Source organism: Daldinia decipiens (assembly GCF_022478715.1).
Source record: "Daldinia decipiens strain CBS 113046 unplaced genomic scaffold F4813scaffold_2, whole genome shotgun sequence".
NCBI classification, from domain to species: Eukaryota; Fungi; Ascomycota; class Sordariomycetes; order Xylariales; family Hypoxylaceae; genus Daldinia; species Daldinia decipiens.
In genome coordinates, this window is record NW_026054545.1 from 563,986 (window position 1) to 585,548 (window position 21,563).

Below are 21,563 nucleotides of genomic sequence, written 5' to 3' on the forward strand. Positions count from 1 at the left end.
CCGGCTTTAGCTAGATATACAAAGTCAACTTCAAGTCTTTACTACACACTACACATATAAACACCCAGCGTGAGAGGCCGTTCGCTTCTATAACTCTCTCCCAATGGAACACCACCGACAAGCCGTGCGCCTGGTCTCCGCAACAGTGCGCTCGCTGTTCGAGCGGTCGGAGCCATACCGCATCTGGCACGGCAGCACGAACTCGACGCGGCCGCCGCACCAAAAAGCCGGCGTTCGCGTCGTCGACATCAGCGGGCTGCGCAATGTCCTCTCGATAGACGCCGCGACGCGCACCGCCCTGGTCGAGCCAAACGTCCCCATGGACCGGCTCGTCGAGTCCACGCTGCCGCACGGCCTCGTGCCCCCGGTCGTCATGGAGTTCCCGGGGATCACGGCGGGGGGCGGGTTCGCGGGCACCGCGGGCGAGAGCAGTAGTTTCCGCCACGGGTATTTCGACGAGACGGTCCGGTCCGTGGAAGTGGTTCTTCCGGATGGGGAGGTGGTTACCGCGCGTCCGGAAAAGGGGGACGAGTACGAGGATTTGTTCCGGGGGGCGGCCGGCGCGCTGGGCACGTTGGGGACGACGACGTTGCTGGAGCTGAATCTTATTGAGGCTAAGAAGTTTGTGCGCACGACGTATATACGGACGAGCAGCGTGGGGGAGGCGGTTAGGGTGATCAGGGAGGAGTGTGCTGCTGAGAAGGGGAATGATTACGTCGATGGGATATTGTTTTCGAAAGACCACGGCGTTATTGTGACTGGGAAGATGACGGATGACTTGCCGTCCGAGGACGAGCGCGTGCAGACGTTTAGTCACCCGCGGGACCCGTGGTTTTATATGCACGTGCAGGATGTCACCAAGACCCTATCCTCGTCATCCTCGTCATCCTCAAGCTCCTCATCCGAAGGCACAGTAACCGAGTATATCCCACTATGCGAGTACCTCTTCCGGTACGACCGCGGTGGATTCTGGGTTGGCAAAGCTGCCTTCGAATTCTGCAAGCCTGTACCCTTTAACCGGTTCTTCCGGTGGTTCCTAGACGACTTCCTGCACACGCGGATGCTATACCGCGCGCTCCACGCCAGCGGCGAAAGCGCACGCTTCATCGTGCAAGACGTCGGCATGCCGTACGAGTCCGCCGAGCCCTTCATCAACTACGTGTCCGACGAGCTAGCCATCTGGCCGCTATGGCTGTGTCCGCTAAAGACGCCTTCCGGCCCCAGTTTCCACCCCCACCTACGAGACGGAAAGAAAGGGAAAGAGAAAGCACCCCACGGCGAAATGCTCAACGTCGGCGTCTGGGGCTGGGGCCCCTCTGACCGGAACCTGTTCATCCGGGCAAACCGCGCCCTGGAGCGCCGCGTCGACGAGCTCGGCGGCACCAAGTGGCTGTACGCGCACACATACTACCCGCCCTCCGAATTCTGGCGCGTCTACGGCTCCGCCCACCAGAAGCAGTACGAAGCGTTACGGCAGAAATATCTTGCCACAAGTCTCCCCAGCGTCTACGACAAGGTCAGCGTAAAAGTAGACAACGAGGACGCCGTGCTGCGGGGGTGGAAGCCCTGGCTCAAAGCGCTGTGGCCCATCGGCGCGTTCTGGGGGATCTGGAAGGCCATCCAGAGTAAAGATTACATGCTGCATCGACGGGCGACGTGGAAGTGGACGGGGGCAGGCGACGAGGCTAAGACGGGGAAGGCGAAGTCGGCGTAGTGTGGGAGGAAGTGGATATGCTTCCTGCTGCGGGACTATATATACTATTAGGGGTATATAACAAGTGTGCTTTTGATCATTGCCGTGAATAGCTATAGGGTAGATGGCCGGGCTATCAGGTTCGGATATCGAAAGCTATTGTCGCGAAAGACCTTGCTGGTCGGTCTACCTAGCCTTCTCTTTCCGACGATAATAGAAGATTAGACCTACCGTACATGCCTATCCCCCTATTATTAACGATTCAATTTATAGTAAACACTATGCATATTTCAACATGTTCAAGTAAACAAGGACTAGTCGTCTTAGAAATTCAACGATAAGCCATAGTCAGAACTAGGCTATATCACATTAAAAATGGCATATTGCTGAATCACCAACTACAACACGACCAAAAAAGTAGCCATTCAACTCTCTATCAGTGTCTTCATTAAGCTCTTTGTGCGAGTCATCACGGGAATCATTCCTAGTATATACAAGTCGGGTATTCATCAATCATCACCCAACCCTATTAGTAGCCCTCTTATCTCACAATCGTCTTTCATGCAGTATACATGATCTTCGTGCCATAAGCCTTGACTCTAGGAATTGCCGACCATGCTAGTCTAGGTAGTACCCCGGCTGATTAATACCTGTCTATATAGGATGTAGATCGCATTTATTAGTTTTTTTTCTTCTCATTTACGCCTTGATCGCGTAGGTTCTCTTGAACATGTCGTCGACCTTCTCTAGGTAGTAAGTGCCACTGGCCAGAGTGGACACGTCACCTTGAGGGGTGTAGTTCTTCTGTAGGTGAGCCTTGTGGCGCAGCTCGCAGAACTGGGAATTATTAGTTTCATGTCATCAAGATTGGATAATTTGAAACTCACAGCTTCATATGTCTCAGGAGGGACAGCCCGCCTCGCAGCTAGTTTGTTCTGGATATCCAAAACCTTTGCAATCTGTTCAGTGTTTCCATTGACGCGCACCGAGAGGAAACTAGCAGCCAGGCCGGAGCCATAGCTGAAAAGTCCGATACGCTTTCCTTGAAGAGTAGCGCTATCGATGTAAGAGATAAGACTAGCAAGGCCACCCCACAAGCTAGCAGTGTACATGTTACCACAGTTGGTGGATACTTGGATAGAGGGCGAGACGCGTTCGTTGAAGCGCTTCTTGGTGAGAGCCATGAAGGTCTTCTCGACCACCTTGTCGGACAAGGACTTGTTGTAGTCCATATCCCGGATGTCACCAGGGACCTCAGCAAAGGCTGGGCTATCAGGGTCTGCAAGGTAGTCGTGGTATAAGAGACGTGCGTAGGACTTCTGGACAACCTTGCACGTCGGAGAGTGGAAAGCCAGGTAGTCTAAACGGTCAAGGGAAGTCTTAGTACCGTCAGCAGCGGCGGCACCATTTCCATTGGCATGGCCGTTTGCTGCGTTCTTCAACTGAGTCTCACGCTTGCAATACGCTCGGTAGGCAGCGTCAAGAGCTTCCATGTAGCAGTTGACCGAGTAGTGTCCATCGACATAGGGGTACTCGCTAGTAAGGTCAGGCTTGTAGAAATCATACACGTGCTGCATGTATGTTCCACGCAGACCGGCATCGACGACGATAGGAGCGTCAGGGCCGACCAGCAGAGCAACGCAACCAGCACCACCAGTCGGCCTGGCATTACCCTTGGCATAAAGGGCAATGTCGCCGGCTACGACGATTGCGTCTCTTCCGTCCCAGGCGGAAGATTCGATCCAGTTGACAGAATTAAAGAAAGCGTTTGTACCACCGTAGCAGGCATTCAAGGTATCGACACCCTCAACGTTGGTGTTCTCGCCGAACAGCTGCATCAAGACAGACTTGACGGACTTGGACTTGTCGAGGATGGTCTCGGTACCGACCTCGAGACGGCCAATGGAGTTAGTGTCGATGCTGTAATTCTTCAACAGCTTGGAAGTGGCAGTCAAGGCCATGGAGTAGATGTCTATAGGTAGCCATCTTAGCACACGTGCGAGAAGACGCTCAGGTTTAGCAATGGCAACAACTAACCTTCTCGGTCATCGCAGAAGGTCATCTTGGTCTGACCAAGACCAATGGTGTATTTGCCAGTGCCAACACCATCGAACTTCTCGAGCTCGGCTTGCTCGACATACTGAGGGGTACGAGTGTCAGTAGGTTGGCTCTATTCAGGGTCCATTGGTGTCGTGCGATGTCGGAGGGGGGATGACAAGACGACGTTAAGGGTAAAATATCTTACCTGGCTAGGGAAGTAAAGCTCGATGGCCTTAATGCCAATGTTCTGAGGACGGGAGGCCATGGTTTCAAACAACAATAGGTATCGTGGTGGTAGGGCTGTGAAAAAAGTTGTTCTGGCAGGGAAAATATTCGATGCCAAACAAGTGTATATCTATCTGTGGGAAGCGGGTAGTGCTATTAGCACAAGCACAAGCACAAGCACAAGCACAAGCATGTGGGCAGGGTTTGAATTCGGAAGGCTGGATTCACCGCCAATTTAGCAATGGAACCCAATGCAGGCGGACAGGGGCAGACCCGAGCATTTGTTTGCAACGCCCAGCCTGGAATTGCATGTGTGCCGATCCAAGTGGGGGAATCTGGTAAGAGGTGTTGTAAACCGCCAGGGATTTTTGAATGGTTTTGCTGATTCTGCTAATTGAACTCACCTATCAGCTCTTATCTGCAGTATTAATGTGGTATTATGAGGAGGCTTGCCACGAGCTGATGGCACAACACGGGTCGTATGCGTCTATCTCTTTTAAGCGGAAAAGGGGAAATGAACGGATGGGATGGGACGAACCGAAATTGTGAAGATGGCCAACAAAAAATCCTGTTGGTATTTTGAAAGACGGGAAAGGGCAGAAAAGGGGAGAGAAAAGATGTGAACAAGGTAATACCTTATCTGATTAGTTTAGTCTAATAACTTGTTGGCAACCACATGTCATATAGTATGCCCCACTAGATTTTAAGTTTCATGTACGAAGTACAATTGGCAATTACCTAAGTAGTCCTTGAGCCTACGTGTATGCGCTTGTACATAATTTTTCAATTCATTTACTTTTAGTCATGGTTGAGTTAAAGAAGGCGCGCCTAAAAAAAAAAAGTTACTGCATCTAATATCGAGAGTCTACAGGTGTAATTTTTTGCAAATGATATATCTCACTTTAGAGTGCATATGTACCTAGGCAGCCAGCATCATGATTCTATTAAGGTCTATGTAAAGCTTCCCGTAACTAAGCCAAAGATCTTAAGTTAAGTTACACGAGCCTTGACTGATAGGCTATACCTTCCGCAACACACAGGTCTAAATACTTCGTACGCCACTTTAAAAATCTGCAGCGCTGATAAATTATGTGTTGTACATAGGTAGTATATGTAGCCTAAAGTTTAGGCGCAGAGGTGTAACATCGCCTAACATCAATTGTCTTGCAGATAAAGTCTATATTGGTTTCATGTTGCATAGTCTAACTCTTAGAATATGTACCGAGCAACTTACCATTTCTATAACTACCTACCTAGGTTAGTTACATATCATAGTAGGTAATAGCTTTATGAGCCTTCCCTTCACATGAACAATCATGGCTGCTCGGCGTGCATTTCGCCATCCTTCGCAACTTCTCCCTGCTGTAGTAGTGTACGGTTTCGCGAGTGATTTGTTTTCGCAGGGCAGCTCAGCGTAATCAAAAGTGGTGAAGTGAGGTAACGTAATTGGCAGATAACTCAGGAACGATCTGCTTAGCTCCAAGCTAAATGACGGCGTGGCTTGATTCTTTCCATGATACGATTAGGTAGTACATGTCTAACCTAGTGTCTACTATGTAGTTGCAGACTTACTCGGAAACCACCTATTGAGGTAGTAGCAATCAGGGTAGCCACACATGGCTCGGAGTTAGCTAGCCACTTTTCGCTATCTATAATTATTACTCCCTCCCTACCTCTTAACATACATCTTATCCCTACATATGTAGTATATGCATAGGTAGGTAATATACAGCTTCCAACATACAGATAGCCCGTCTTCTATCGTTTAGCTTATGGATCAACACGTTGACTGACCAACAGACAGGCATAATAGATCGGCATCTGCAACTTTCCAGTGTAACACATCAGGCCACTTTCATCTTCATCTTGATTTTCCCCTACAGTATCACAACGCCGGACTTTAACTCAACATTATACGTATAAGACCGACTCAAGTGTTCCTATGACTTCTACTTATACACCACCCAAGTGTACACCACCCAAGTGTACAATCAACCGCCATGCATCCCATGAAACGCCACTCCGAGATTTACACAAGATATATACACTATCACGGCTCGACGCTTGATGGCGTTGCGTAGCCGGAATCATGTCTCTCGTGACCTAATTCTTTCTCGGCCGTTACCTCTGGTTTCTTCTCAACCAAAGGCTCGTCGTCTTTTGATTCGCTCTGTACCACCTCCTTCTTGTTGGTTGCTTCGGATGAGGCTGAAGCGGCCGCCGAGTCTACCGTTTTGTTCTCACTTTCCTTCTTCTTTTTTCGCATCCTCTGCCTCCTCCTCCTTCTTTTCTTTCTCTTTCTTCTCTTTTTCTCCCTTCGCCTTCGCCTTCGCTTCGGCTTTCCGCTTCTCCTCGGCTTCCCTTGATTCCTTCTCTTTGCGATCTTTCCGAGTCTGCGTGATGAATTCGTCTATGTTTGCAACAGCCTCTTCAGCGTCACGCTTGTACTTCATCAAATACCCTTGAATTTCTGCTGGACTGAATTCGTGTGACGGCATTTTGGCGGAAAATTCTTCTGCTAGGGTATTCACACGAGCATCATCAATCGCTCGCTTCTTAGCCTTCTCTGCCTCTTGTTTCTCTCTCTTCTGGATGGAGAGGTGCGTCCGTGGTGTTTTCAGGGCCCTCATCACCATCTAGACGTGCAAAGATGGCGCGGAAAATGGCCGAAGTCATTCCTTCGTCTGCTAAACCAAATTTCACGATCATGTCAACACGTCCAGGGCGGATTAATGCCTTATCCAACTTTTCGAGGTGGTTGGTAGTCATAATCAACACGCGGCCTTCCTGAGACGCCACACCATCCAGGATGTTGAGTAGTCCCGATAAGGAGAGTCTACCATTGCTATTGTTTGTATTTCCCGTAGTAAGTTGACCGGGGACCATATTTTCCGAATCGTCCCTAGACTGGTTCTGGTTTTCATCGCGAGTATGGGTAAGACCTGCTGTATCGATATCCTCGAGGAGCACCACACAGCGACGAGGAAGCTCAGCAAACAGAGACGCGAGACTCTCCTCGTTTGATGTGATAGAGCTTAGACTAACGATGTAAATCCTCATCTTGAAAAAGCCGGCTAGGGCGAGGCTGAGCGAGCTCTTTCCCGTGCCAGGAGGACCGTACAGCAAGTAGCCACGGCGGTATGGGATGCCTCTATTTGCGTACCAACGCTGCGTTGCGGGATGGAGATAGTCGGTAACATCATCAATAAGGTTTTGCTTCGTCCTTTCGTTCAGGATCACTGTCGAAAAGGGACGAGAAGCACGAGACATACACCTCTGCCAGGTTGGCGCGGTAGATCCTGGCTTAAGCGTTCCGCGGTAGATCTGGGTCTTTCGCTCATCCTTCTGCAGGTATAGTTGGCGAGCCTCCAGGAGAAGGTCTTTTAGAATCCAGGGGTTTCGACCAAAGCATGAGATCGATATCTCCTCACGTTCGCTAACAGGCATGAAAGAGTTCCGCTCTCTGTTTTCTGTCCTGCGGAACAGGAGGAGGCGGCCGCGATACCAGAAGTAGTGGTTACCAAAGGAAGGCGTGTATGCTAAGCCCTTCTTCTTTCCTGCATTTATTACTTCATCGATATCTTCTTCATCCTCCTCATCTTCGTAATCGTACCACAAAAACCAGTTTCGGGAGTTGAAGTTGGTGTTCACTACGAATCGCCGGGTACTCCGCGAGAATCTCTGCTTGGCCACCCAGGCCATAAAGATACTGTAGATCTCGTCATTGGTTCGGATGTCGACGACAGACAAAAGATGAGATTCAACTTGCTCCCACAAATATGAACTTATGTAGTTCCATACAAGTATTAAGGCGCCTATAATAAACAATAGTAGAATATATAAGTTAAGGTCGATGTGAAGGTATAATTAGTAGACAAAAAAACCTCATGTCCTATTAAAATTATTAATATTTATAATATTATTTATTTATTTAATTTATTTATAATTTAATAATAATGTATTTAAATTAATTAAAATTTTATATGTAAATAGTTAAATAATAATAGTATATAAATATATTTTTTAATATTTTATATATTAGTCTTTAACTTTAATAATAACTTTGATTTGGTTAAACATTAAATCTATTAAATTATTTATTATATTTTAAAAAACGTCGACTTAATATCTTTTAATAGTTTTAATTAATTTAATTAAAGCTTTATTAATCTTTAAAAAGGCTTTTAATTTAAGGTATTACTTATTAATCTTTTATTTTAACTAAGTTTATAAATTCTTAATAAAATTTAAATCGGGGTTATAAAAAAACTATTTTAAAATAAAAAACCTAAAATCTTTAAACCAATCTTTTAATAACTATAAAGTATAAATAAGCGTATTATTGTATATAAAAACAATATTAAACTTTAATAGCCATAATAAATTATTTTCGAAAATATTTTAATAAATAACAAATATAACGCCACTTTTAAATACCTTAAAATCCCCGTTAAGGATTATAATATTACTTTTTATTTTATAGTAAATTACACTTTAAAACATCTTAAAATATCGAATTTTTTTATAATAAACTTATATATATTTTAAATTTATAATTAATAAATTTAATTTAAAAAAAACGATTAAAAATTAATTATACAATTAATTGTTAAAATTATAAAATATTTAAAAAAAATCAATTTACCTTTAAATTTAAAAACTTACTTTTAACATAAACCTTAACCACGTTTAATTATAACCTTATTTATAAATAAAACTTATTATTAATAATTAAATAACTTATTATAATTTTTATAAATCCTGAACTGGTGCTGGTGTATCAGGTGACCTTGACCCTGATCATGTGATCATATTCTTAGTATAAGTACCATTTATGGTCGCACACACCCATTTTACATAGTATCATCCACTTTTAATACAAGTCATTCCTTTCCTTCTTCATCACCACCATCTAAAAGTCCTTGATATCAGGTTTAATAGGGCTTGATCCAAGGCCAAGACGTCTAAGTCTTGTTCAATCCATTTATACTTAACTTTAATATATTCTTTTAATAAATATAACTTTATTATAACAAAAGTATATAATATATTTTTATTAATTAAAAATCAATTAATAATCCTTAATAAACAGGTTAAATAATACTTTTTTTTAATAAATTAAGTGATATAAAAGGATTTTTAACAATATTAACTAATAATTATTTTTTATTATATTTATTTATTATTTTCGGGCAACTATAGCTAAGCGGAGAGATATCCCAATCTTAATAAAAAAAACATTTCTTAATTATATGGTAAGTAAATATAAGAAGTTTTTTGATTCTTGCTATTTCTATAGATTTTTAATCCGTTTAAAGTTGTGTTTATACTTTATTTTTCGTGTGAGGTATTATATGTTTTCTATAAATTTTTTTAATTGCGTTTTGGGGTATAAACTATCGTTTGAAAATAAAGTTATTTTAAATAATAAAGTTAGATTTTTCGAAAAAGGCTAAAAATGGAATTGGGTATGCGGTTTTTTTATCCACTGATTGTACTTCTGTACCGCGCCGACAAGGACAGAGAATCCCGGAAAGAATAAGTCGAGCATCGCTAGCTGAGGTGATTGTGAGGTCCCAGGAGCGTCAGTTGGACCGGCGGACTCATTGGTCCAAGGAGGAGACACCCGAGGAGTTGCCATGACGGCTAACAAGAGGCCTGGCGGTAACACCCAGCCACTGAAGATATGTAAGAATTTTGAGGCTGACAAGATTATAGGAGATAATAAGTTCGGATTTCAGTTCGAAGTTACGTCCGTTTGCCCCGGATCATAAAGGATTCACTTTGTATTGGGTACTGTTGCTAGGAGGTGTGATTCGTATTTTTTTTTCAACTGAATGGCAGCAATGGATATTTATATCTATCTCACATATTCAAAAAGGCTCAGGCAACTACAGACAAATTACCAGCAATCTATACATGCATAGCATCATGCTATCCACGTCCCAATACCGACCCAACTCTACGAGAAAGAGGGAGAGGGTCCCATAACCATCAAGACAACAGTTTATTGGTTGAGCCAGACAGTAGCGTTAATTGTTCGGTGTCTGTTGACCTGCATAAAGCCAACCATGGATGCGAATAGCCGTATGACTGGATGGTGTAAGACCCACCTGCCACTCTTGTACAAGGTAGGTTAGACAAAGAAGAGAGTAGTGTTGGAAAAGGTGGCGCACTATATTGAACGACAACATCAACTTTGTATATGCAACAAATAAGAGGGTGATGTCAGACTACTAAGGCACCTAAGCCTGGAGATGGCTTGTAGATCGGGGTTGCCGTTACATACCTACCTACCTAAGTATCCAATTGTTGGCCGATTCGAACTCGGCTCACACTCGACTTGAGCCTCAACATGTCACATGGCCGTTGACACCCACTTTTACTAGCCATAATGATCAGATATTATCTGCAAGAGGTACAAGTGTGAGGTAGTATGCACGCATCAAGGTATGATGCATGGCGTATAAGTCATAAGACCCATAAAAGCGAATATGTAAGTAGGCTCTGAGACTTCGGGAGGCAACCAGAAGGTCGGCGGCATACGGTGGCTATCTGCCTTGTTTGCGGGGTCGGCTGCCTAGTAGGTAGGTAATGATTAAATTATTAAGAGACGGACGGGACTAAGCCGCGGACTACGGAGGAGCGTGGCAGAATGGGGGCAGAATGGGAAGCATACAGGTCACCAGGATGTCCAACACTATTTAGTGGAGATGTTACTTAAAGGAGAGAAGTATTAAAACACTCAAAATATTATAGCAAAATACAATTGTAAATATATCTCGTGATGTTTAGGTAACTTTTGCCACTTAAAATTACCTGTTTAAGTAAAGACTAAGCTAGAATATTCGAATAGGTTTGTATTTTGCCATAATATTTCGAGTGTTTTAATATTTATTAATTGCTTTAAGTAATATCTCCACTAAATAGTCTTGGACATCCTGGTGACCTGTAAGCGTGGCTTAGGTTTTCACCTGCCGAATACTCAGCCCGAGCTAAGGACGCTAATTCGTTCTGACGCATTTGAGGTAATCTACCTGAGCAGCTAAGGTACGTAAGCTTTGTAGCTTTGTAGCTTTGTAGCTTTGTAGCTTTGTAGCTTTGTAGCTTTGCTCTTTGCTGTCACCGAAACATACATGTGGTAAGCAAGCAGCGTCTCTTTCATTATTTTATATTTTATGATGGATGCCTGAAATTAATGGTTGAGATTATACTTATACGGAATTCTAATGCAGTCAGCTAAGTCTCATCTGTCGCTTTCACTTTCGTGGCCTGTCTCTTATACGCTAATCATAGGTTTAGAGACTCTAGTTCAGGTCCGTGTTAAATAGTAAGCCAGTAAGCCAGTAAGCCCACGATCCTTCCTATACATATGGAAACCTGAACATCGCCTTCTCCAACGGATCCATGCGAGCTCCATTAAATCTTATGCAACCATGCCCGTCCTGTCAGGGTAGCCCAGCAAGGCTGCTTCATAGTGTACATAGCTCGTCTTTTGAAGTGACAACTGGCATATCGCTACTGCTGCGATGGCATTCGCTATGACATTCGCTACGCAGTGGAGTCGACAAAATATTGGATTTTGCTACCTATCATTATCCAAGGCCAAGATTGAACTGCCCGCTACCCGCTACCCGCTACCCGCTACCCGCCGACCATCCATCCGTGTGCTGGGTACCTGAATGGATGGATCATTACTCTTTCTGCCTCTTAACCTAGCTGATTAGGTATATTCATTTGCAAGGAACGACTTCGTCCTCGTGACTGCTCACTGTTGTTTTTCTCTGCGATTCGTCGCAGAACTGGTTGGCTGGCATGCTGCTCAAGAACATATACATCTTCTCTCCCAATACGAAGCCCTCGTAAACGCCGTACACCCCCAGACAGACAAATAAACAAACAAACATCCACCCAAAGACCGCTGAATATAATAAAATAGAACCCGTCTTGTCCATTCCGTGCAGTCATGAGATCCTCCTGGTCATACGTGAACATTACAGTAGAGGTGTTCCACGTCACAACACTTGGTCGTCATAGTCATTAATCGTAAACGTGTACTCCGGGCCCGTAGCCTGCGTCGTTGCCCCAGACTGGGTCTGGAGGTGGCGGTGGTGGACCGCTGGGACCGCCGGGACCGCCGAGCTGGATGAAGCCGCCTTCGAACCCGGCGGGTGCAGCAGCGGGTGGTGGTGGCGGCGGGGGAGGGGGTGGTCCTCCGTGGAAACCTGGATGGAAAGGCGGCTGGTGGAAGGGTGCCTCGTGGAAATGCTCTTCTTGGAACTGCTCCTCGTGAAACTGCTCCTGATGGTACTGAGGCCCGGCGCTAGGAGGCCGCGGTTGGAAGCGGGGCTCGTGATGGTGGCCTCTTCCTGGACTAACACTGTTTGTGCTGGAGCGCGAGCTGGAGCGCGAGCTGTGCGTGCTGCGACCCGGCCGAGCAGCGTGAGAGCTCGCGTGTCGCTTCTTCTTGTAGAACTGGGCAAAGGGCCCGCTCAAAACGTGCGCGGCGAACCGTTTGCGCTGGTCGTCACGGTCGTCGACGTACCGCGTAACGGCCCCGCCGACCCCGTAGAACCCCAAGGGGTCGTCCCTCCAGACGAAGGAGTCGGACTCGGAAGACGACCAGACCGAGTACGCCGAATCTCCCGAGCGCACCGAGTAGAACAAGGACGTGTCCGAGTCGAAGGACCCGCTCCGTCGTAGTTCTGGGCGCTGGTTCATGGTGGGGGGGGGGGGGGGGTGCAAGCTTCCTTTTATGTCTGGAAGAAGAAACGCTGGAGGTCGAATGTTTGGGGGCGAAGCCACTGCTAACAGCCTTGCTTGCTTGCTTGCTTGGCTTGCCCTGAGTGTCTTAGACAACAAGGGTCGACCCTGTAACGAAGGGAGATATAAGTTGAGTCAAGATAAGGTACGGTACGGTTTGGTTTGGTTTGGTATTACCACCTAGCCTCTATAAGAGCGAGTGGCAGTCACCCGTATATCATAGAAGTGAAGAAAAAACGAGGCGAGGAAGTCCGGGGATGGGGAAGCCTGCTTTGTATGTATAGGGGGCCGGCCAGGCTACAGAGGGCGGTATAAAAACACTATTAAATAAAATCTAGGACTGTGCAAAGTAAGTAACTAAGTAAATAAGAAGTAGGTATATATGTGTGTGCTACGTCTATCTAGATTCTAGGTACACTACGTAATGTGAAAAAAAAAAAAAAAAGGACGACTCTCCCCAAGAGGCTCCCAGGCAGTCCTGCCTATCAGGACTGTGTTCGTGTGCTCGGGCGACGTCTTCCCTGCACATTATGCATTTGCTATACGCCGCCGTTGGGGATTGGTGGGGGGTGGTCAGCCACGGTGAACACAGAGATCGATTCGACGGGAGTTGGCAGGAAACCCGCTAGGTAGCTGCAGACGGATTCCAAACAGGCAAGTCTGATGTTTCCAATACATAGCAGGACAAAAGATTGCAGTGGAAAAGCGTTGCAGGAATTTGTTGTTTTGTTTTGTGACGTCTAGGACAACAGACAAGCAGCAGCCTCGTCGTTGCTTCGAGACCAGTCAGCACCCTGCCCTGTTTCTCCCTACGGAGGCGATGATGGGACGATGGGACGATGGGTGTGTGCTGCGTCTGCGTTGCATACATATGCTAGGTACTTACACACATGGCTACACCTAAACGAACTTCGGCCACGCTGGCGAACCAGGACGCGAGAATGCCAATCCGCCCCGTTTCTTGGGTCGAGAATTCAGGGTTCTGTGGTGTGCGGCAGCAGCAGCAGCCGGAAAAAAAACCCACACATGAATGAAATGCGAATGGAATGAACAAGTGAATGAATAAATAAATGCAACATCTACACGCCAGACCCAGGTCCAGACCCCCCAGGCCACTAACGGACGGAGCCTCAACCCGCCCGGCTCGCGAGGTAGGATTCCGGGGAAACCTAGGTAGGGGAATAAACCCCCCCCTTCCCCTTCTCCCCCGCGGACTAATTCCTAATCCAGTTCTAGAGTCCTACCATGTACCTAGGTATAATAGAAGGAATCCTATTGCCTACGCCCGAGCGAGCGGGTAGAAGATACCTAATAGGTAAAAACGGGAAGGGAGGGGACGGGGGACGACGACGACGACGCAGCCAGCCCTGATTTACATCAGCCCGGAATGATTGGTAATTAAAAAAAATTAAAAAATGTTCCGAAAACACCAAGGTAGGGTAGCTTTTTTGGACTTCTGGGGTGCAGTTGGCGATGCATGGGAGACTTCACGATGATGGGAGGGTGTGTAGTATAAGAGTAGGTATGTATGTAATAGCACATGTAATAGCATGGCTTACTTACACGAGAAGAAGAGGAAAAGTGAAGCTTGCCTCATCTTACTTACATGAATGTATGTATGAATGTATGTATGTATGCGCATCATTTCAGAAGTTCCGAACAGGCTTGGACTGGCAGACTGGCAGACTGGACCCCCTCCAAATTGACATGTCAATCAAGCCACGACATTGGCGGCATTTATTTCGAGCCATGACTCCTTAAATGACGAAAGGCTGGATGGCTAACAAAACGAAATGAGAGTAATGATATCTGATATCGTATTCCCCCATTCCCCCACGCCACCTACAGCTCACTCACTTACACACGGGATTATCTTCATGATCTTCATGATCTTCATTCATCGACGAGAAAAAATTTGAGTGTAAATAAACAAGCTCCATCAGCCATTCGGATTAATTGGTAACACAACTCCTAACCTCACCGTGGCGCCCAATTTGGACATCTCAGTATACCTGCAGAACCTGCATACGCCACCATTATAGCGGCTCTCTCTCCTGTTGGCTATTATTAGGCCACAATCATATCAACCATAGTGTTCTGCTTCGACGGCCGTATACCTTTTCTCACACGGCCGCAAAGTTCAAGCAACACATTAGCAGCCCATTCGAAATCCGCGCGGTCAAGGTAAATCTGACTAGAAATCCTAACCCAAAACGCGCCGGCGTAATATCTCGTCGCTATGAAAGTCTCATACTCTTCAACGGTCGTCTTCGTAATCCAATCGGCTACTGCCTGTCCGTCTCGAGCTAGAACCTTACCTGTCTGATGCTCTTGCGACTCTTCTGTTACTACGTCCAAGGGTAGTCTCACGTTAGTAAAGAAGCAATCTCGAAGTGTCCCTGCTCGGTTCTCGAGGACTTCCGTTCCCATGATTGCTGCCATCAACTCGCCGCCATCTTTTGCTAAATTCACGCTATAGTTGCGCACCTTCTCCTCGCCGCCGCAAACTTGGTTTCTAAACTTGAGCGCTTCTGTCACACATATATACGGAGTAGTGTCTACCGTAGACACCTTCTCAAACAATTTGACAAAATAGGCCCTTTCGGACATCTCCACGCGGTGCTCAGCTGGCTGATAACCTTCACCGGTTGGGTAGGTCGTCCTAATCAGAGCTTGATTACGATATGGTACGTAGAGCACCGTGCACCCACGAGGCACCATAAGCCACCTGTATAAACTCAGCTTGCGGGAGGTCTTGGGGTTGATAGGTAGTAATTACGTGATTCGAGGGATGATTCGAGGGAAGTGTAAAAGCAGATAGGACAGGAACTAAGATAAGAACAAACTCACTTGTAGCAGTTGGTAATGAAGAAATCTGGTCCGACTTGAGAGGCGTGTCGCAAATCGATGTGACCTATCCCATGTGCACCATCTATACAACTTAGAATCCCATATTCTCTACATATAGGTACCAGACTTTCCCACGGAAAACGCACTCCCGGGAAGGTGAGGATAGTATCAAACAGAGCCAGTTTAACCGACTTGCCTTGGCTCCGGACCTCGATGATTGCGGAGCGGAACTTATCGAGGATTTCATTATCCTCAACCGGGTACACTAACTCGACGCAATGTCCTCTAACTCTAGTAGTCTCCTCTAGAGACTGAATAGTCTTGTGACATGCGTCATATATCGTACTAAAATATACTATGACGTCGCCACCGCGATACGTCAAATTCCTTAGGACGGTATTGATTGCCGTTAATGCGTTAGGAACAAAAACCACTTCGTCGGTCTCTGCTCCCAACAGCGGGGCAACGGCTTCTCTTGCTTCCCGTAGGAGTCTAGGATATTCGAAGCGTATGAATGTATCTGGCCTCGCCTCGGTTTCACGTTGCAGCCGCCGCTGATGCTCTCGAACATTCGAGGGAGAAGACCCAAAGGATCCGTGATTCAGCGGGGTGTACGAGGGAGCAAAGTTAAAGTGAGCCTGACGGATTTGTTTCCCGAAGGATATCGTCGTCGGGGTAATCGACGAGTCGTCCTGAGGCGCTCCCATGCTATAAGTGATGTCTGATAATAGAGATTCGTGGCGCTATGGGCTGAATGGTGGTCAAGCAACGTAAGGCTCAAAGCATGTAACCAACCATAAGCATCGTATCCTTGGTATCTCAGCTGGGCGTTACGAATCAACGTCGATTTGTCGAGAATTACATTGGATTACATAAACCTTATCTGGCCAAATATAGATCTTGTCATGTCTAAAGGCAGACACTTAATAATCATGACTTATTGTGAACGCGCACGACTAAACATCATTGAAAATCGTTTGATAGTTAGCAGGTGCAGTAGGAATAAGTAGGAATAAAACTTATTGGTGGAGGATTTGTGAACTGCAGCCACATGCACAGGACATTAGAAATGGTGCATATTCGAAGTCCGGGTATATTCAACTACGAAAGTACAACTAAACACGGAAGGTACCTAGATTAGCATGGTTTAAGGGAAACTTTAATACATCGGGTTCCCTTCCTATTCCGTACAGGAATCAAAATGCCGTGTACACAAGGAGATCGATATATTGTTCCTGATCTTGATTTAGTGTTCCTCATGAGTTGGCTTCTAAGTCTCCTCCCACTCCATCAAAGTGACCTATGATGCATTCTACGTAGTAAGGGTAATATAGTGAGGTATGTATAGTGTATGCGTAGGTATTTTTCTTATTAGCTACAAGTTTTCACATGACTTGAGTGTAGACTTACATTTACATACATGAGGTAGACAGGTACCTGATATATCTACATGTATCTATCTACAAACTGCCCCAATACATACAGAAACTTAATACTCACCGAGCGTTCCTGCTTTGATTTTCTGTAATGCAAGTTAGGCAAGTTACCTAGTACACATTAGTGCATAGTAGGCGCCTAAACACGTTTGACCCGCCTCTAGGGAAGTAAGTGCCGGATCGCCGCTCACCTGCATCAACCATGGATTCGTATTGTACATGTATGAAGCTTCCTGTCCTACCTAACAGGCATTTAGAGTTTATTTCTTTATCGTCAGGTGTAGTTGGTGCCTGGTAAAACAAGGGAAACAAAGGAAAGCACTTGTACGATGAATATATATTGCTGTACGGAATATAAGAGCAGCGACTCGATGGAAAGTCCCGAGCGAATCGCATTGGCCGTTACACGTGGATTTTTTTGCCACGAGCAAGATTTAAATAATTAGAATAAAGAGGACAAGCGTAAAAAGGTCTAACATGTTTGGCTCCATTTCGTCTGGAACGCTAGAAGACTATATCGAACCGGCTGTATTGATAATACCTTAGTCTGCACCCAACCGAGACTTTTATCCGCACGCCCCTCGCATTTTCAATTCTTCATTATTCTACGCCTGGCCTCGTGCCGTCCGTCTTCCGGGAATATTCTCGCAACACAAAATAGGCTTAACTGGATGTAGCGAATATGTGTCTCCGGCATATATTATCGTCGATACAGGCCATTTTTAATTACTTGGACATGAAATCGTTCTGATGCCATCTGACAGCAACATGGTGAATTCCGACGGATGACATGTCTAGATCCGAGGGGCGTAAAACCTCTCAAGTACGCTATGATCTGTCAATGAAATCCCACGGCCCACGGCCCACGGCCCTAACCTTCAAGGGATGATGTCGACAGGGCCATTGCTGGGACTATTGTGCTGGGACTATTGATAATGACACGGATCTCGAACTCTCTCCGCGGCCCTTTGTCCTCCCTGCCTTCGCACATTTAACAATAACCTAAAGTGTCATCGCCAAGAGATCAAATGGTGCCCTGATGAGGGTGAGGAGGGAAGCGCACATGGGGCGAGACCAGCCGATGGACCTGCTAACCAACCCAATCATTTTCAGCGCTGCTCAGCAAGTTCCAAACCACTACCCTACAAACTTACACCTGCAAATTAGTTGGTATAGACAAACTAGTTGGTATAGGTACCTAGGCATGCTGGCTGTGAGAAAGGCGAAGATCGTGCAGTCGTGGGTGTCATAGGTATGTATGTGAGTAGTAGTAAGAATACTATCTGTGGACGGCATCGAAAGCAACCCTATCCTTCCTTTTATCGGTCCACAGTCCCTACTAACCCAGTCCCTACTATGTACTATCTTATCCAGATCATCCTACCTGAGGGTAGACATGGCATGTAAGGCACTTGTGCATGTAAAAACTTGGAAGTGTACAATACACTAGGTTACGGATCCGTACTACGCTAGAAATATTATACGATATATTCACATATACGGTACGTACATGTACATTACATATATCTATATTAGGTATATTAGGTATATTAGGTAGGTACGGGCCAATGAGGATTTAGGTTGGCAATAATTCCCTAGGTTAGAGGGTACGGCATTGTTTTTGCTTAGGCTTGCCCCCCCCCTCTTAAAAGTCCGAAACCCGCTAGTCCAAGCATTGGCCCCTGATTCGTGCTGGGGCTATGTACTGGGATTCCCTGTGCCGAACCTGTAAAATACACTAGCCACTCCCACTAGAAACGGCTGTTTTCTACTTGCTGGGCTGGGGGTTTTATTCATTTGTCTACAACGGACAACTTGCAATTGGGATTCTCGATCGACCGGACTCGACAAGAACTAGACACGAGCGAAAAATATCATCACCAAACAACCCGGCACGCTTTTTTTTTTTCGTCAGTCTGCCCGATGATCTTCTGGGCCCAGGATCGTCGATCGCCGTGCTTCTGATGCTGCACTGGCATCTTTGCCCATTCTTCGCGCGTAAAACTGCAATCCCCTGGAATTACCGCCGGCAATGGGGGCCTTTGAGGACAACAAATCCTCCGAATTAAACCGCGTCTCGTCGCTTCGAACCTCGGTGAGGATTTCTACCTCGCAAAGGGACGATGATGACTATGACTTGCAGGCCATGATAGTTGCCGATGGGTTTCGCCCGGTAGATGCGACAATCATTCAAACTCCGAGACCTGTGACGGCGCTGCAAGATGTGCCGATGACACAAATACCGCCGCCACGCCCATCGAGTATTACAAAGCCGCATGGGAGGAGCGAATCTCTGGCTTTGCAACACGATGGGTCGTCTTCTGAGTCGGATAGTAGATCTCTAAGCAGAGCTTCTCTAAGTAGAATTTCGAGCGGTTCTACCGCATCGCAGTTTGTTGATTCCGAAGACCCGTACGATGGCCCGTCTGGTCCTTCTCACCCGTACCAGATGTATCCGCAGGATGTTCGAGTGGCACGGACGGCTAGTCTGGCGACAACGTCGACGGTACCAATCTCTGAGCGGTCGTACAACGGGCCTCGCGGGCCGGCGCATCCGTACGGCATGTATCCGCAGAATACCGTACCTGAAACCGGTGGAATGTCCAGCGGGCCGGTACAGGCGGAAATTAATGTCGGGTTCCCTGGAGCAGCGGACAACTACCAAAGAAGAATTGGTCCAGATGGAGAGGACGTGGCTGATCTGATTGGTCCTGATGGTCATACGGAACAGCTGCCTCCTTACACGAGATATCCGGAAGAAGCGTATACTAGAAAGGCGTTAGGCGTAGAAACGCCTCAGCCAGCGCCTGTCCAGCCAATGTTGGCCATCCCGGGTGCTGGAGGTATCGGGATAGCTACTCGAAATCCCGAATTCGCGTCTACTGAGGATCTAGGCGCATTATCCTCGCCCCAATCTAGACAATCTATTAGGAGTTTTACATCCGAAACCAGCCAGAATGAATTAAATGCTGCTGTTACGACTAATAAAGAAGCTGAAGACGAGAAAAGATTGCCAAAGGACTGGCAAGTAACCGCGAAAAGGAGGGTTTGGGGGATTGTTCCTTGCTGGGCCATTGTCCTGGCTGCCGTCGTTCTCGTTTTGATGGGAGTAATACTCGGTGCTGTCATTGGGACTCTCCTTCGTCCCGACTCGAAAGATAAATCGCATAAGGATGGGTAAGAACTTCCTACTGTTTGATGCTCTTTGGATTTTGAATGCTAAACTGATGACTAGGCCGCCTTTACCAGTAGTAAATACGGGCAACTGGGACACACAACCTCTCAGTACCCTGCCGTCAGATTTACTACCCCTACAAGAAGGACATTTTTCCTTGCCTCTCCGGAACAATCGAATGTCTAATACCTGCTTTAGTGACTCGACATTAGCTCAAGCATGGAACTGCGACCTCTTTTTCTTCCAGCTTGGCATGGACATTAAGAGACTACCTGGTCAACCGGAAACATCTAACTACTTACTAGGGTTCTCTTATAATGATAGCGCGACTTTGAAAAACAACGTGTATCTTTGGGGGATGCAGCCGCCTGAATTAGCTGACGTGCGACTGAAGCTTGTTAATGATATTCACGAAAGCACTCGAGGTCCGGCGTGGAATTTCGAGGTTGCCTACAATAAAACTGTCATTATTCCTGATCAGGCCTTGTCAGCTAGCTCCTCCTCTTCCACGCCTGCTGCTCGCCGTCGTCGGACGCTGTATGGCGGTGGTTTCAATCGTAATGGTGCCCAAACCGGAGACCGCATATGGATTTGCCATTGGGACAACACCATCTTGGAGGCTTTTATCTACGCAAATCAAAACAACAGTATTGGACCGCTGCTAGGTTCTCCACTGCCTGTAACGACTGGGGACATAACCACTGGGCCAACTACGATACCCAGCGCGGCTGTTACTGGACCTCCTGGAGGTGTTGACAACGGCGGCAGTTTAAGGCCTTCGGATATTCCTTTTGGCTCACCCCAAGATCGCCATGCGACTACCACGGTCTCTAATAGCATTCCGAACCCAACCGATACTTCCTCGACTGCTACGTCTAGTAGCATATCTGACCAAGACATTCCCATACCCCCAAATTACCCACCCGTATACCCGCGAGTCATCAAGGTCGAGGAGCATCGTTATGCCGACCCGTCAGCGGCTAAGCCCTGGTGCCGCCAGTTTCAGATAAACGAGAACAAAGAGGCGGAAGCAATAAAAGTAGATGGAAAGACAGTCGATATCATCATTAATGAGGACGAAGGAGGGGTTGGACCAGGAGCCTCGAAGGACGAAGTTGTGGGGCGCCATCTAGGAGGTCGCGCTGGTGTGGTGGGGAGCGATATGAGTGATTGCGGCTGTATGTGGTGGCTCTCCTGAACGGCCGGGATTGTATGCGGTGTCATCATTTTCATTTCTCACTCTTTGGGCGGCTCAAAGCGAAGAGAACGAAAACCTATTGTATATAGCATGATTATCTGGGAAGAGGGCGCATATACATTTCGGCGTTCAGGGGAACTTCGCTTATGCGGCAGACGGTACTTGTATTATTGGCTTCCAGGG

The 21,563-nt window shown here is 46.6% G+C and overlaps 6 protein-coding genes across 6 annotated transcripts; 2 read left to right on the top strand and 4 right to left on the bottom strand.

Annotated features, from left to right (window-relative positions):
• Positions 1 to 6: 6 nt before the first annotated feature.
• F4813DRAFT_99841 (uncharacterized protein) lies at positions 7 to 2,016 on the top strand. Its single transcript, XM_049249117.1, has one exon. The coding sequence runs from the start codon at positions 104 to 106 to the stop codon at positions 1,712 to 1,714; it is 1,611 nt and encodes a 536-aa protein (XP_049104107.1). The 5' UTR covers positions 7 to 103; the 3' UTR covers positions 1,715 to 2,016.
• Position 2,017: 1 nt separating this feature from the next.
• Positions 2,018 to 4,191, bottom strand: F4813DRAFT_99840 (hydroxymethylglutaryl-CoA synthase). The gene is made up of 4 exons (XM_049249116.1): positions 3,939 to 4,191; positions 3,731 to 3,833; positions 2,581 to 3,665; positions 2,018 to 2,530 (listed from the first exon to the last, which is right to left on the bottom strand). The coding sequence occupies exons 1-4, from the start codon at positions 3,996 to 3,998 to the stop codon at positions 2,393 to 2,395; spliced, it is 1,386 nt and encodes a 461-aa protein (XP_049104108.1). The 5' UTR covers positions 3,999 to 4,191; the 3' UTR covers positions 2,018 to 2,392.
• A 2,007-nt stretch (positions 4,192 to 6,198) lies between these two features.
• F4813DRAFT_378488 (BCS1 N terminal-domain-containing protein) lies at positions 6,199 to 9,599 on the bottom strand (the record flags this gene model as incomplete). Its single annotated transcript, XM_049245340.1, has 4 exons — positions 6,199 to 6,539; positions 6,592 to 7,773; positions 8,075 to 8,079; positions 9,457 to 9,599. The coding sequence occupies 4 exons, from the start codon at positions 9,597 to 9,599 to the stop codon at positions 6,199 to 6,201; spliced, it is 1,671 nt and encodes a 556-aa protein (XP_049104109.1).
• Positions 9,600 to 11,574: 1,975 nt separating this feature from the next.
• Positions 11,575 to 13,132, bottom strand: F4813DRAFT_343609 (uncharacterized protein). The gene has a single exon (XM_049241556.1). It carries the CDS (start codon positions 12,677 to 12,679, stop codon positions 11,999 to 12,001), a length of 681 nt encoding a protein of 226 aa, XP_049104110.1. The 5' UTR covers positions 12,680 to 13,132; the 3' UTR covers positions 11,575 to 11,998.
• Positions 13,133 to 14,429: 1,297 nt separating this feature from the next.
• F4813DRAFT_343613 (PLP-dependent transferase) lies at positions 14,430 to 16,662 on the bottom strand. The gene is made up of 2 exons (XM_049241557.1): positions 15,572 to 16,662; positions 14,430 to 15,449 (listed from the first exon to the last, which is right to left on the bottom strand). Exons 1-2 carry the CDS (start codon positions 16,276 to 16,278, stop codon positions 14,789 to 14,791), a joined length of 1,368 nt encoding a protein of 455 aa, XP_049104111.1. The 5' UTR covers positions 16,279 to 16,662; the 3' UTR covers positions 14,430 to 14,788.
• Positions 16,663 to 19,039: 2,377 nt separating this feature from the next.
• Positions 19,040 to 21,380, top strand: F4813DRAFT_384859 (uncharacterized protein; the record flags this gene model as incomplete). The annotated part of the gene is made up of 2 exons (XM_049246165.1): positions 19,040 to 20,184; positions 20,243 to 21,380. The coding sequence occupies 2 exons, from the start codon at positions 19,040 to 19,042 to the stop codon at positions 21,378 to 21,380; spliced, it is 2,283 nt and encodes a 760-aa protein (XP_049104112.1).
• Between the last annotated feature and the right edge of the window lie 183 nt (positions 21,381 to 21,563).

Bases quoted from the DNA above. Each gene is read 5' to 3' on its own strand.
- F4813DRAFT_99841 (XM_049249117.1), top strand. From the start codon at position 104: ATGGAACACCACCGACAAGCCGTGCGCCTGGTCTCCGCAACAGTGCGC.
- F4813DRAFT_99840 (XM_049249116.1), bottom strand. From the start codon at position 3,998: ATGGCCTCCCGTCCTCAGAACATTGGCATTAAGGCCATCGAGCTTTAC. The intron at 3,666-3,730 runs GTTAGTTGTTGC...GGCTACCTATAG, and splicing joins CTTCTGCGATGACCGAGAAG to ACATCTACTCCATGGCCTTG. The intron at 2,531-2,580 runs GTGAGTTTCAAA...AATAATTCCCAG, and splicing joins CTCCTGAGACATATGAAGCT to TTCTGCGAGCTGCGCCACAA.
- F4813DRAFT_343609 (XM_049241556.1), bottom strand. From the start codon at position 12,679: ATGAACCAGCGCCCAGAACTACGACGGAGCGGGTCCTTCGACTCGGAC.
- F4813DRAFT_343613 (XM_049241557.1), bottom strand. From the start codon at position 16,278: ATGGGAGCGCCTCAGGACGACTCGTCGATTACCCCGACGACGATATCC. The intron at 15,450-15,571 runs GTGAGTTTGTTC...GAGTTTATACAG, and splicing joins TTCATTACCAACTGCTACAA to GTGGCTTATGGTGCCTCGTG.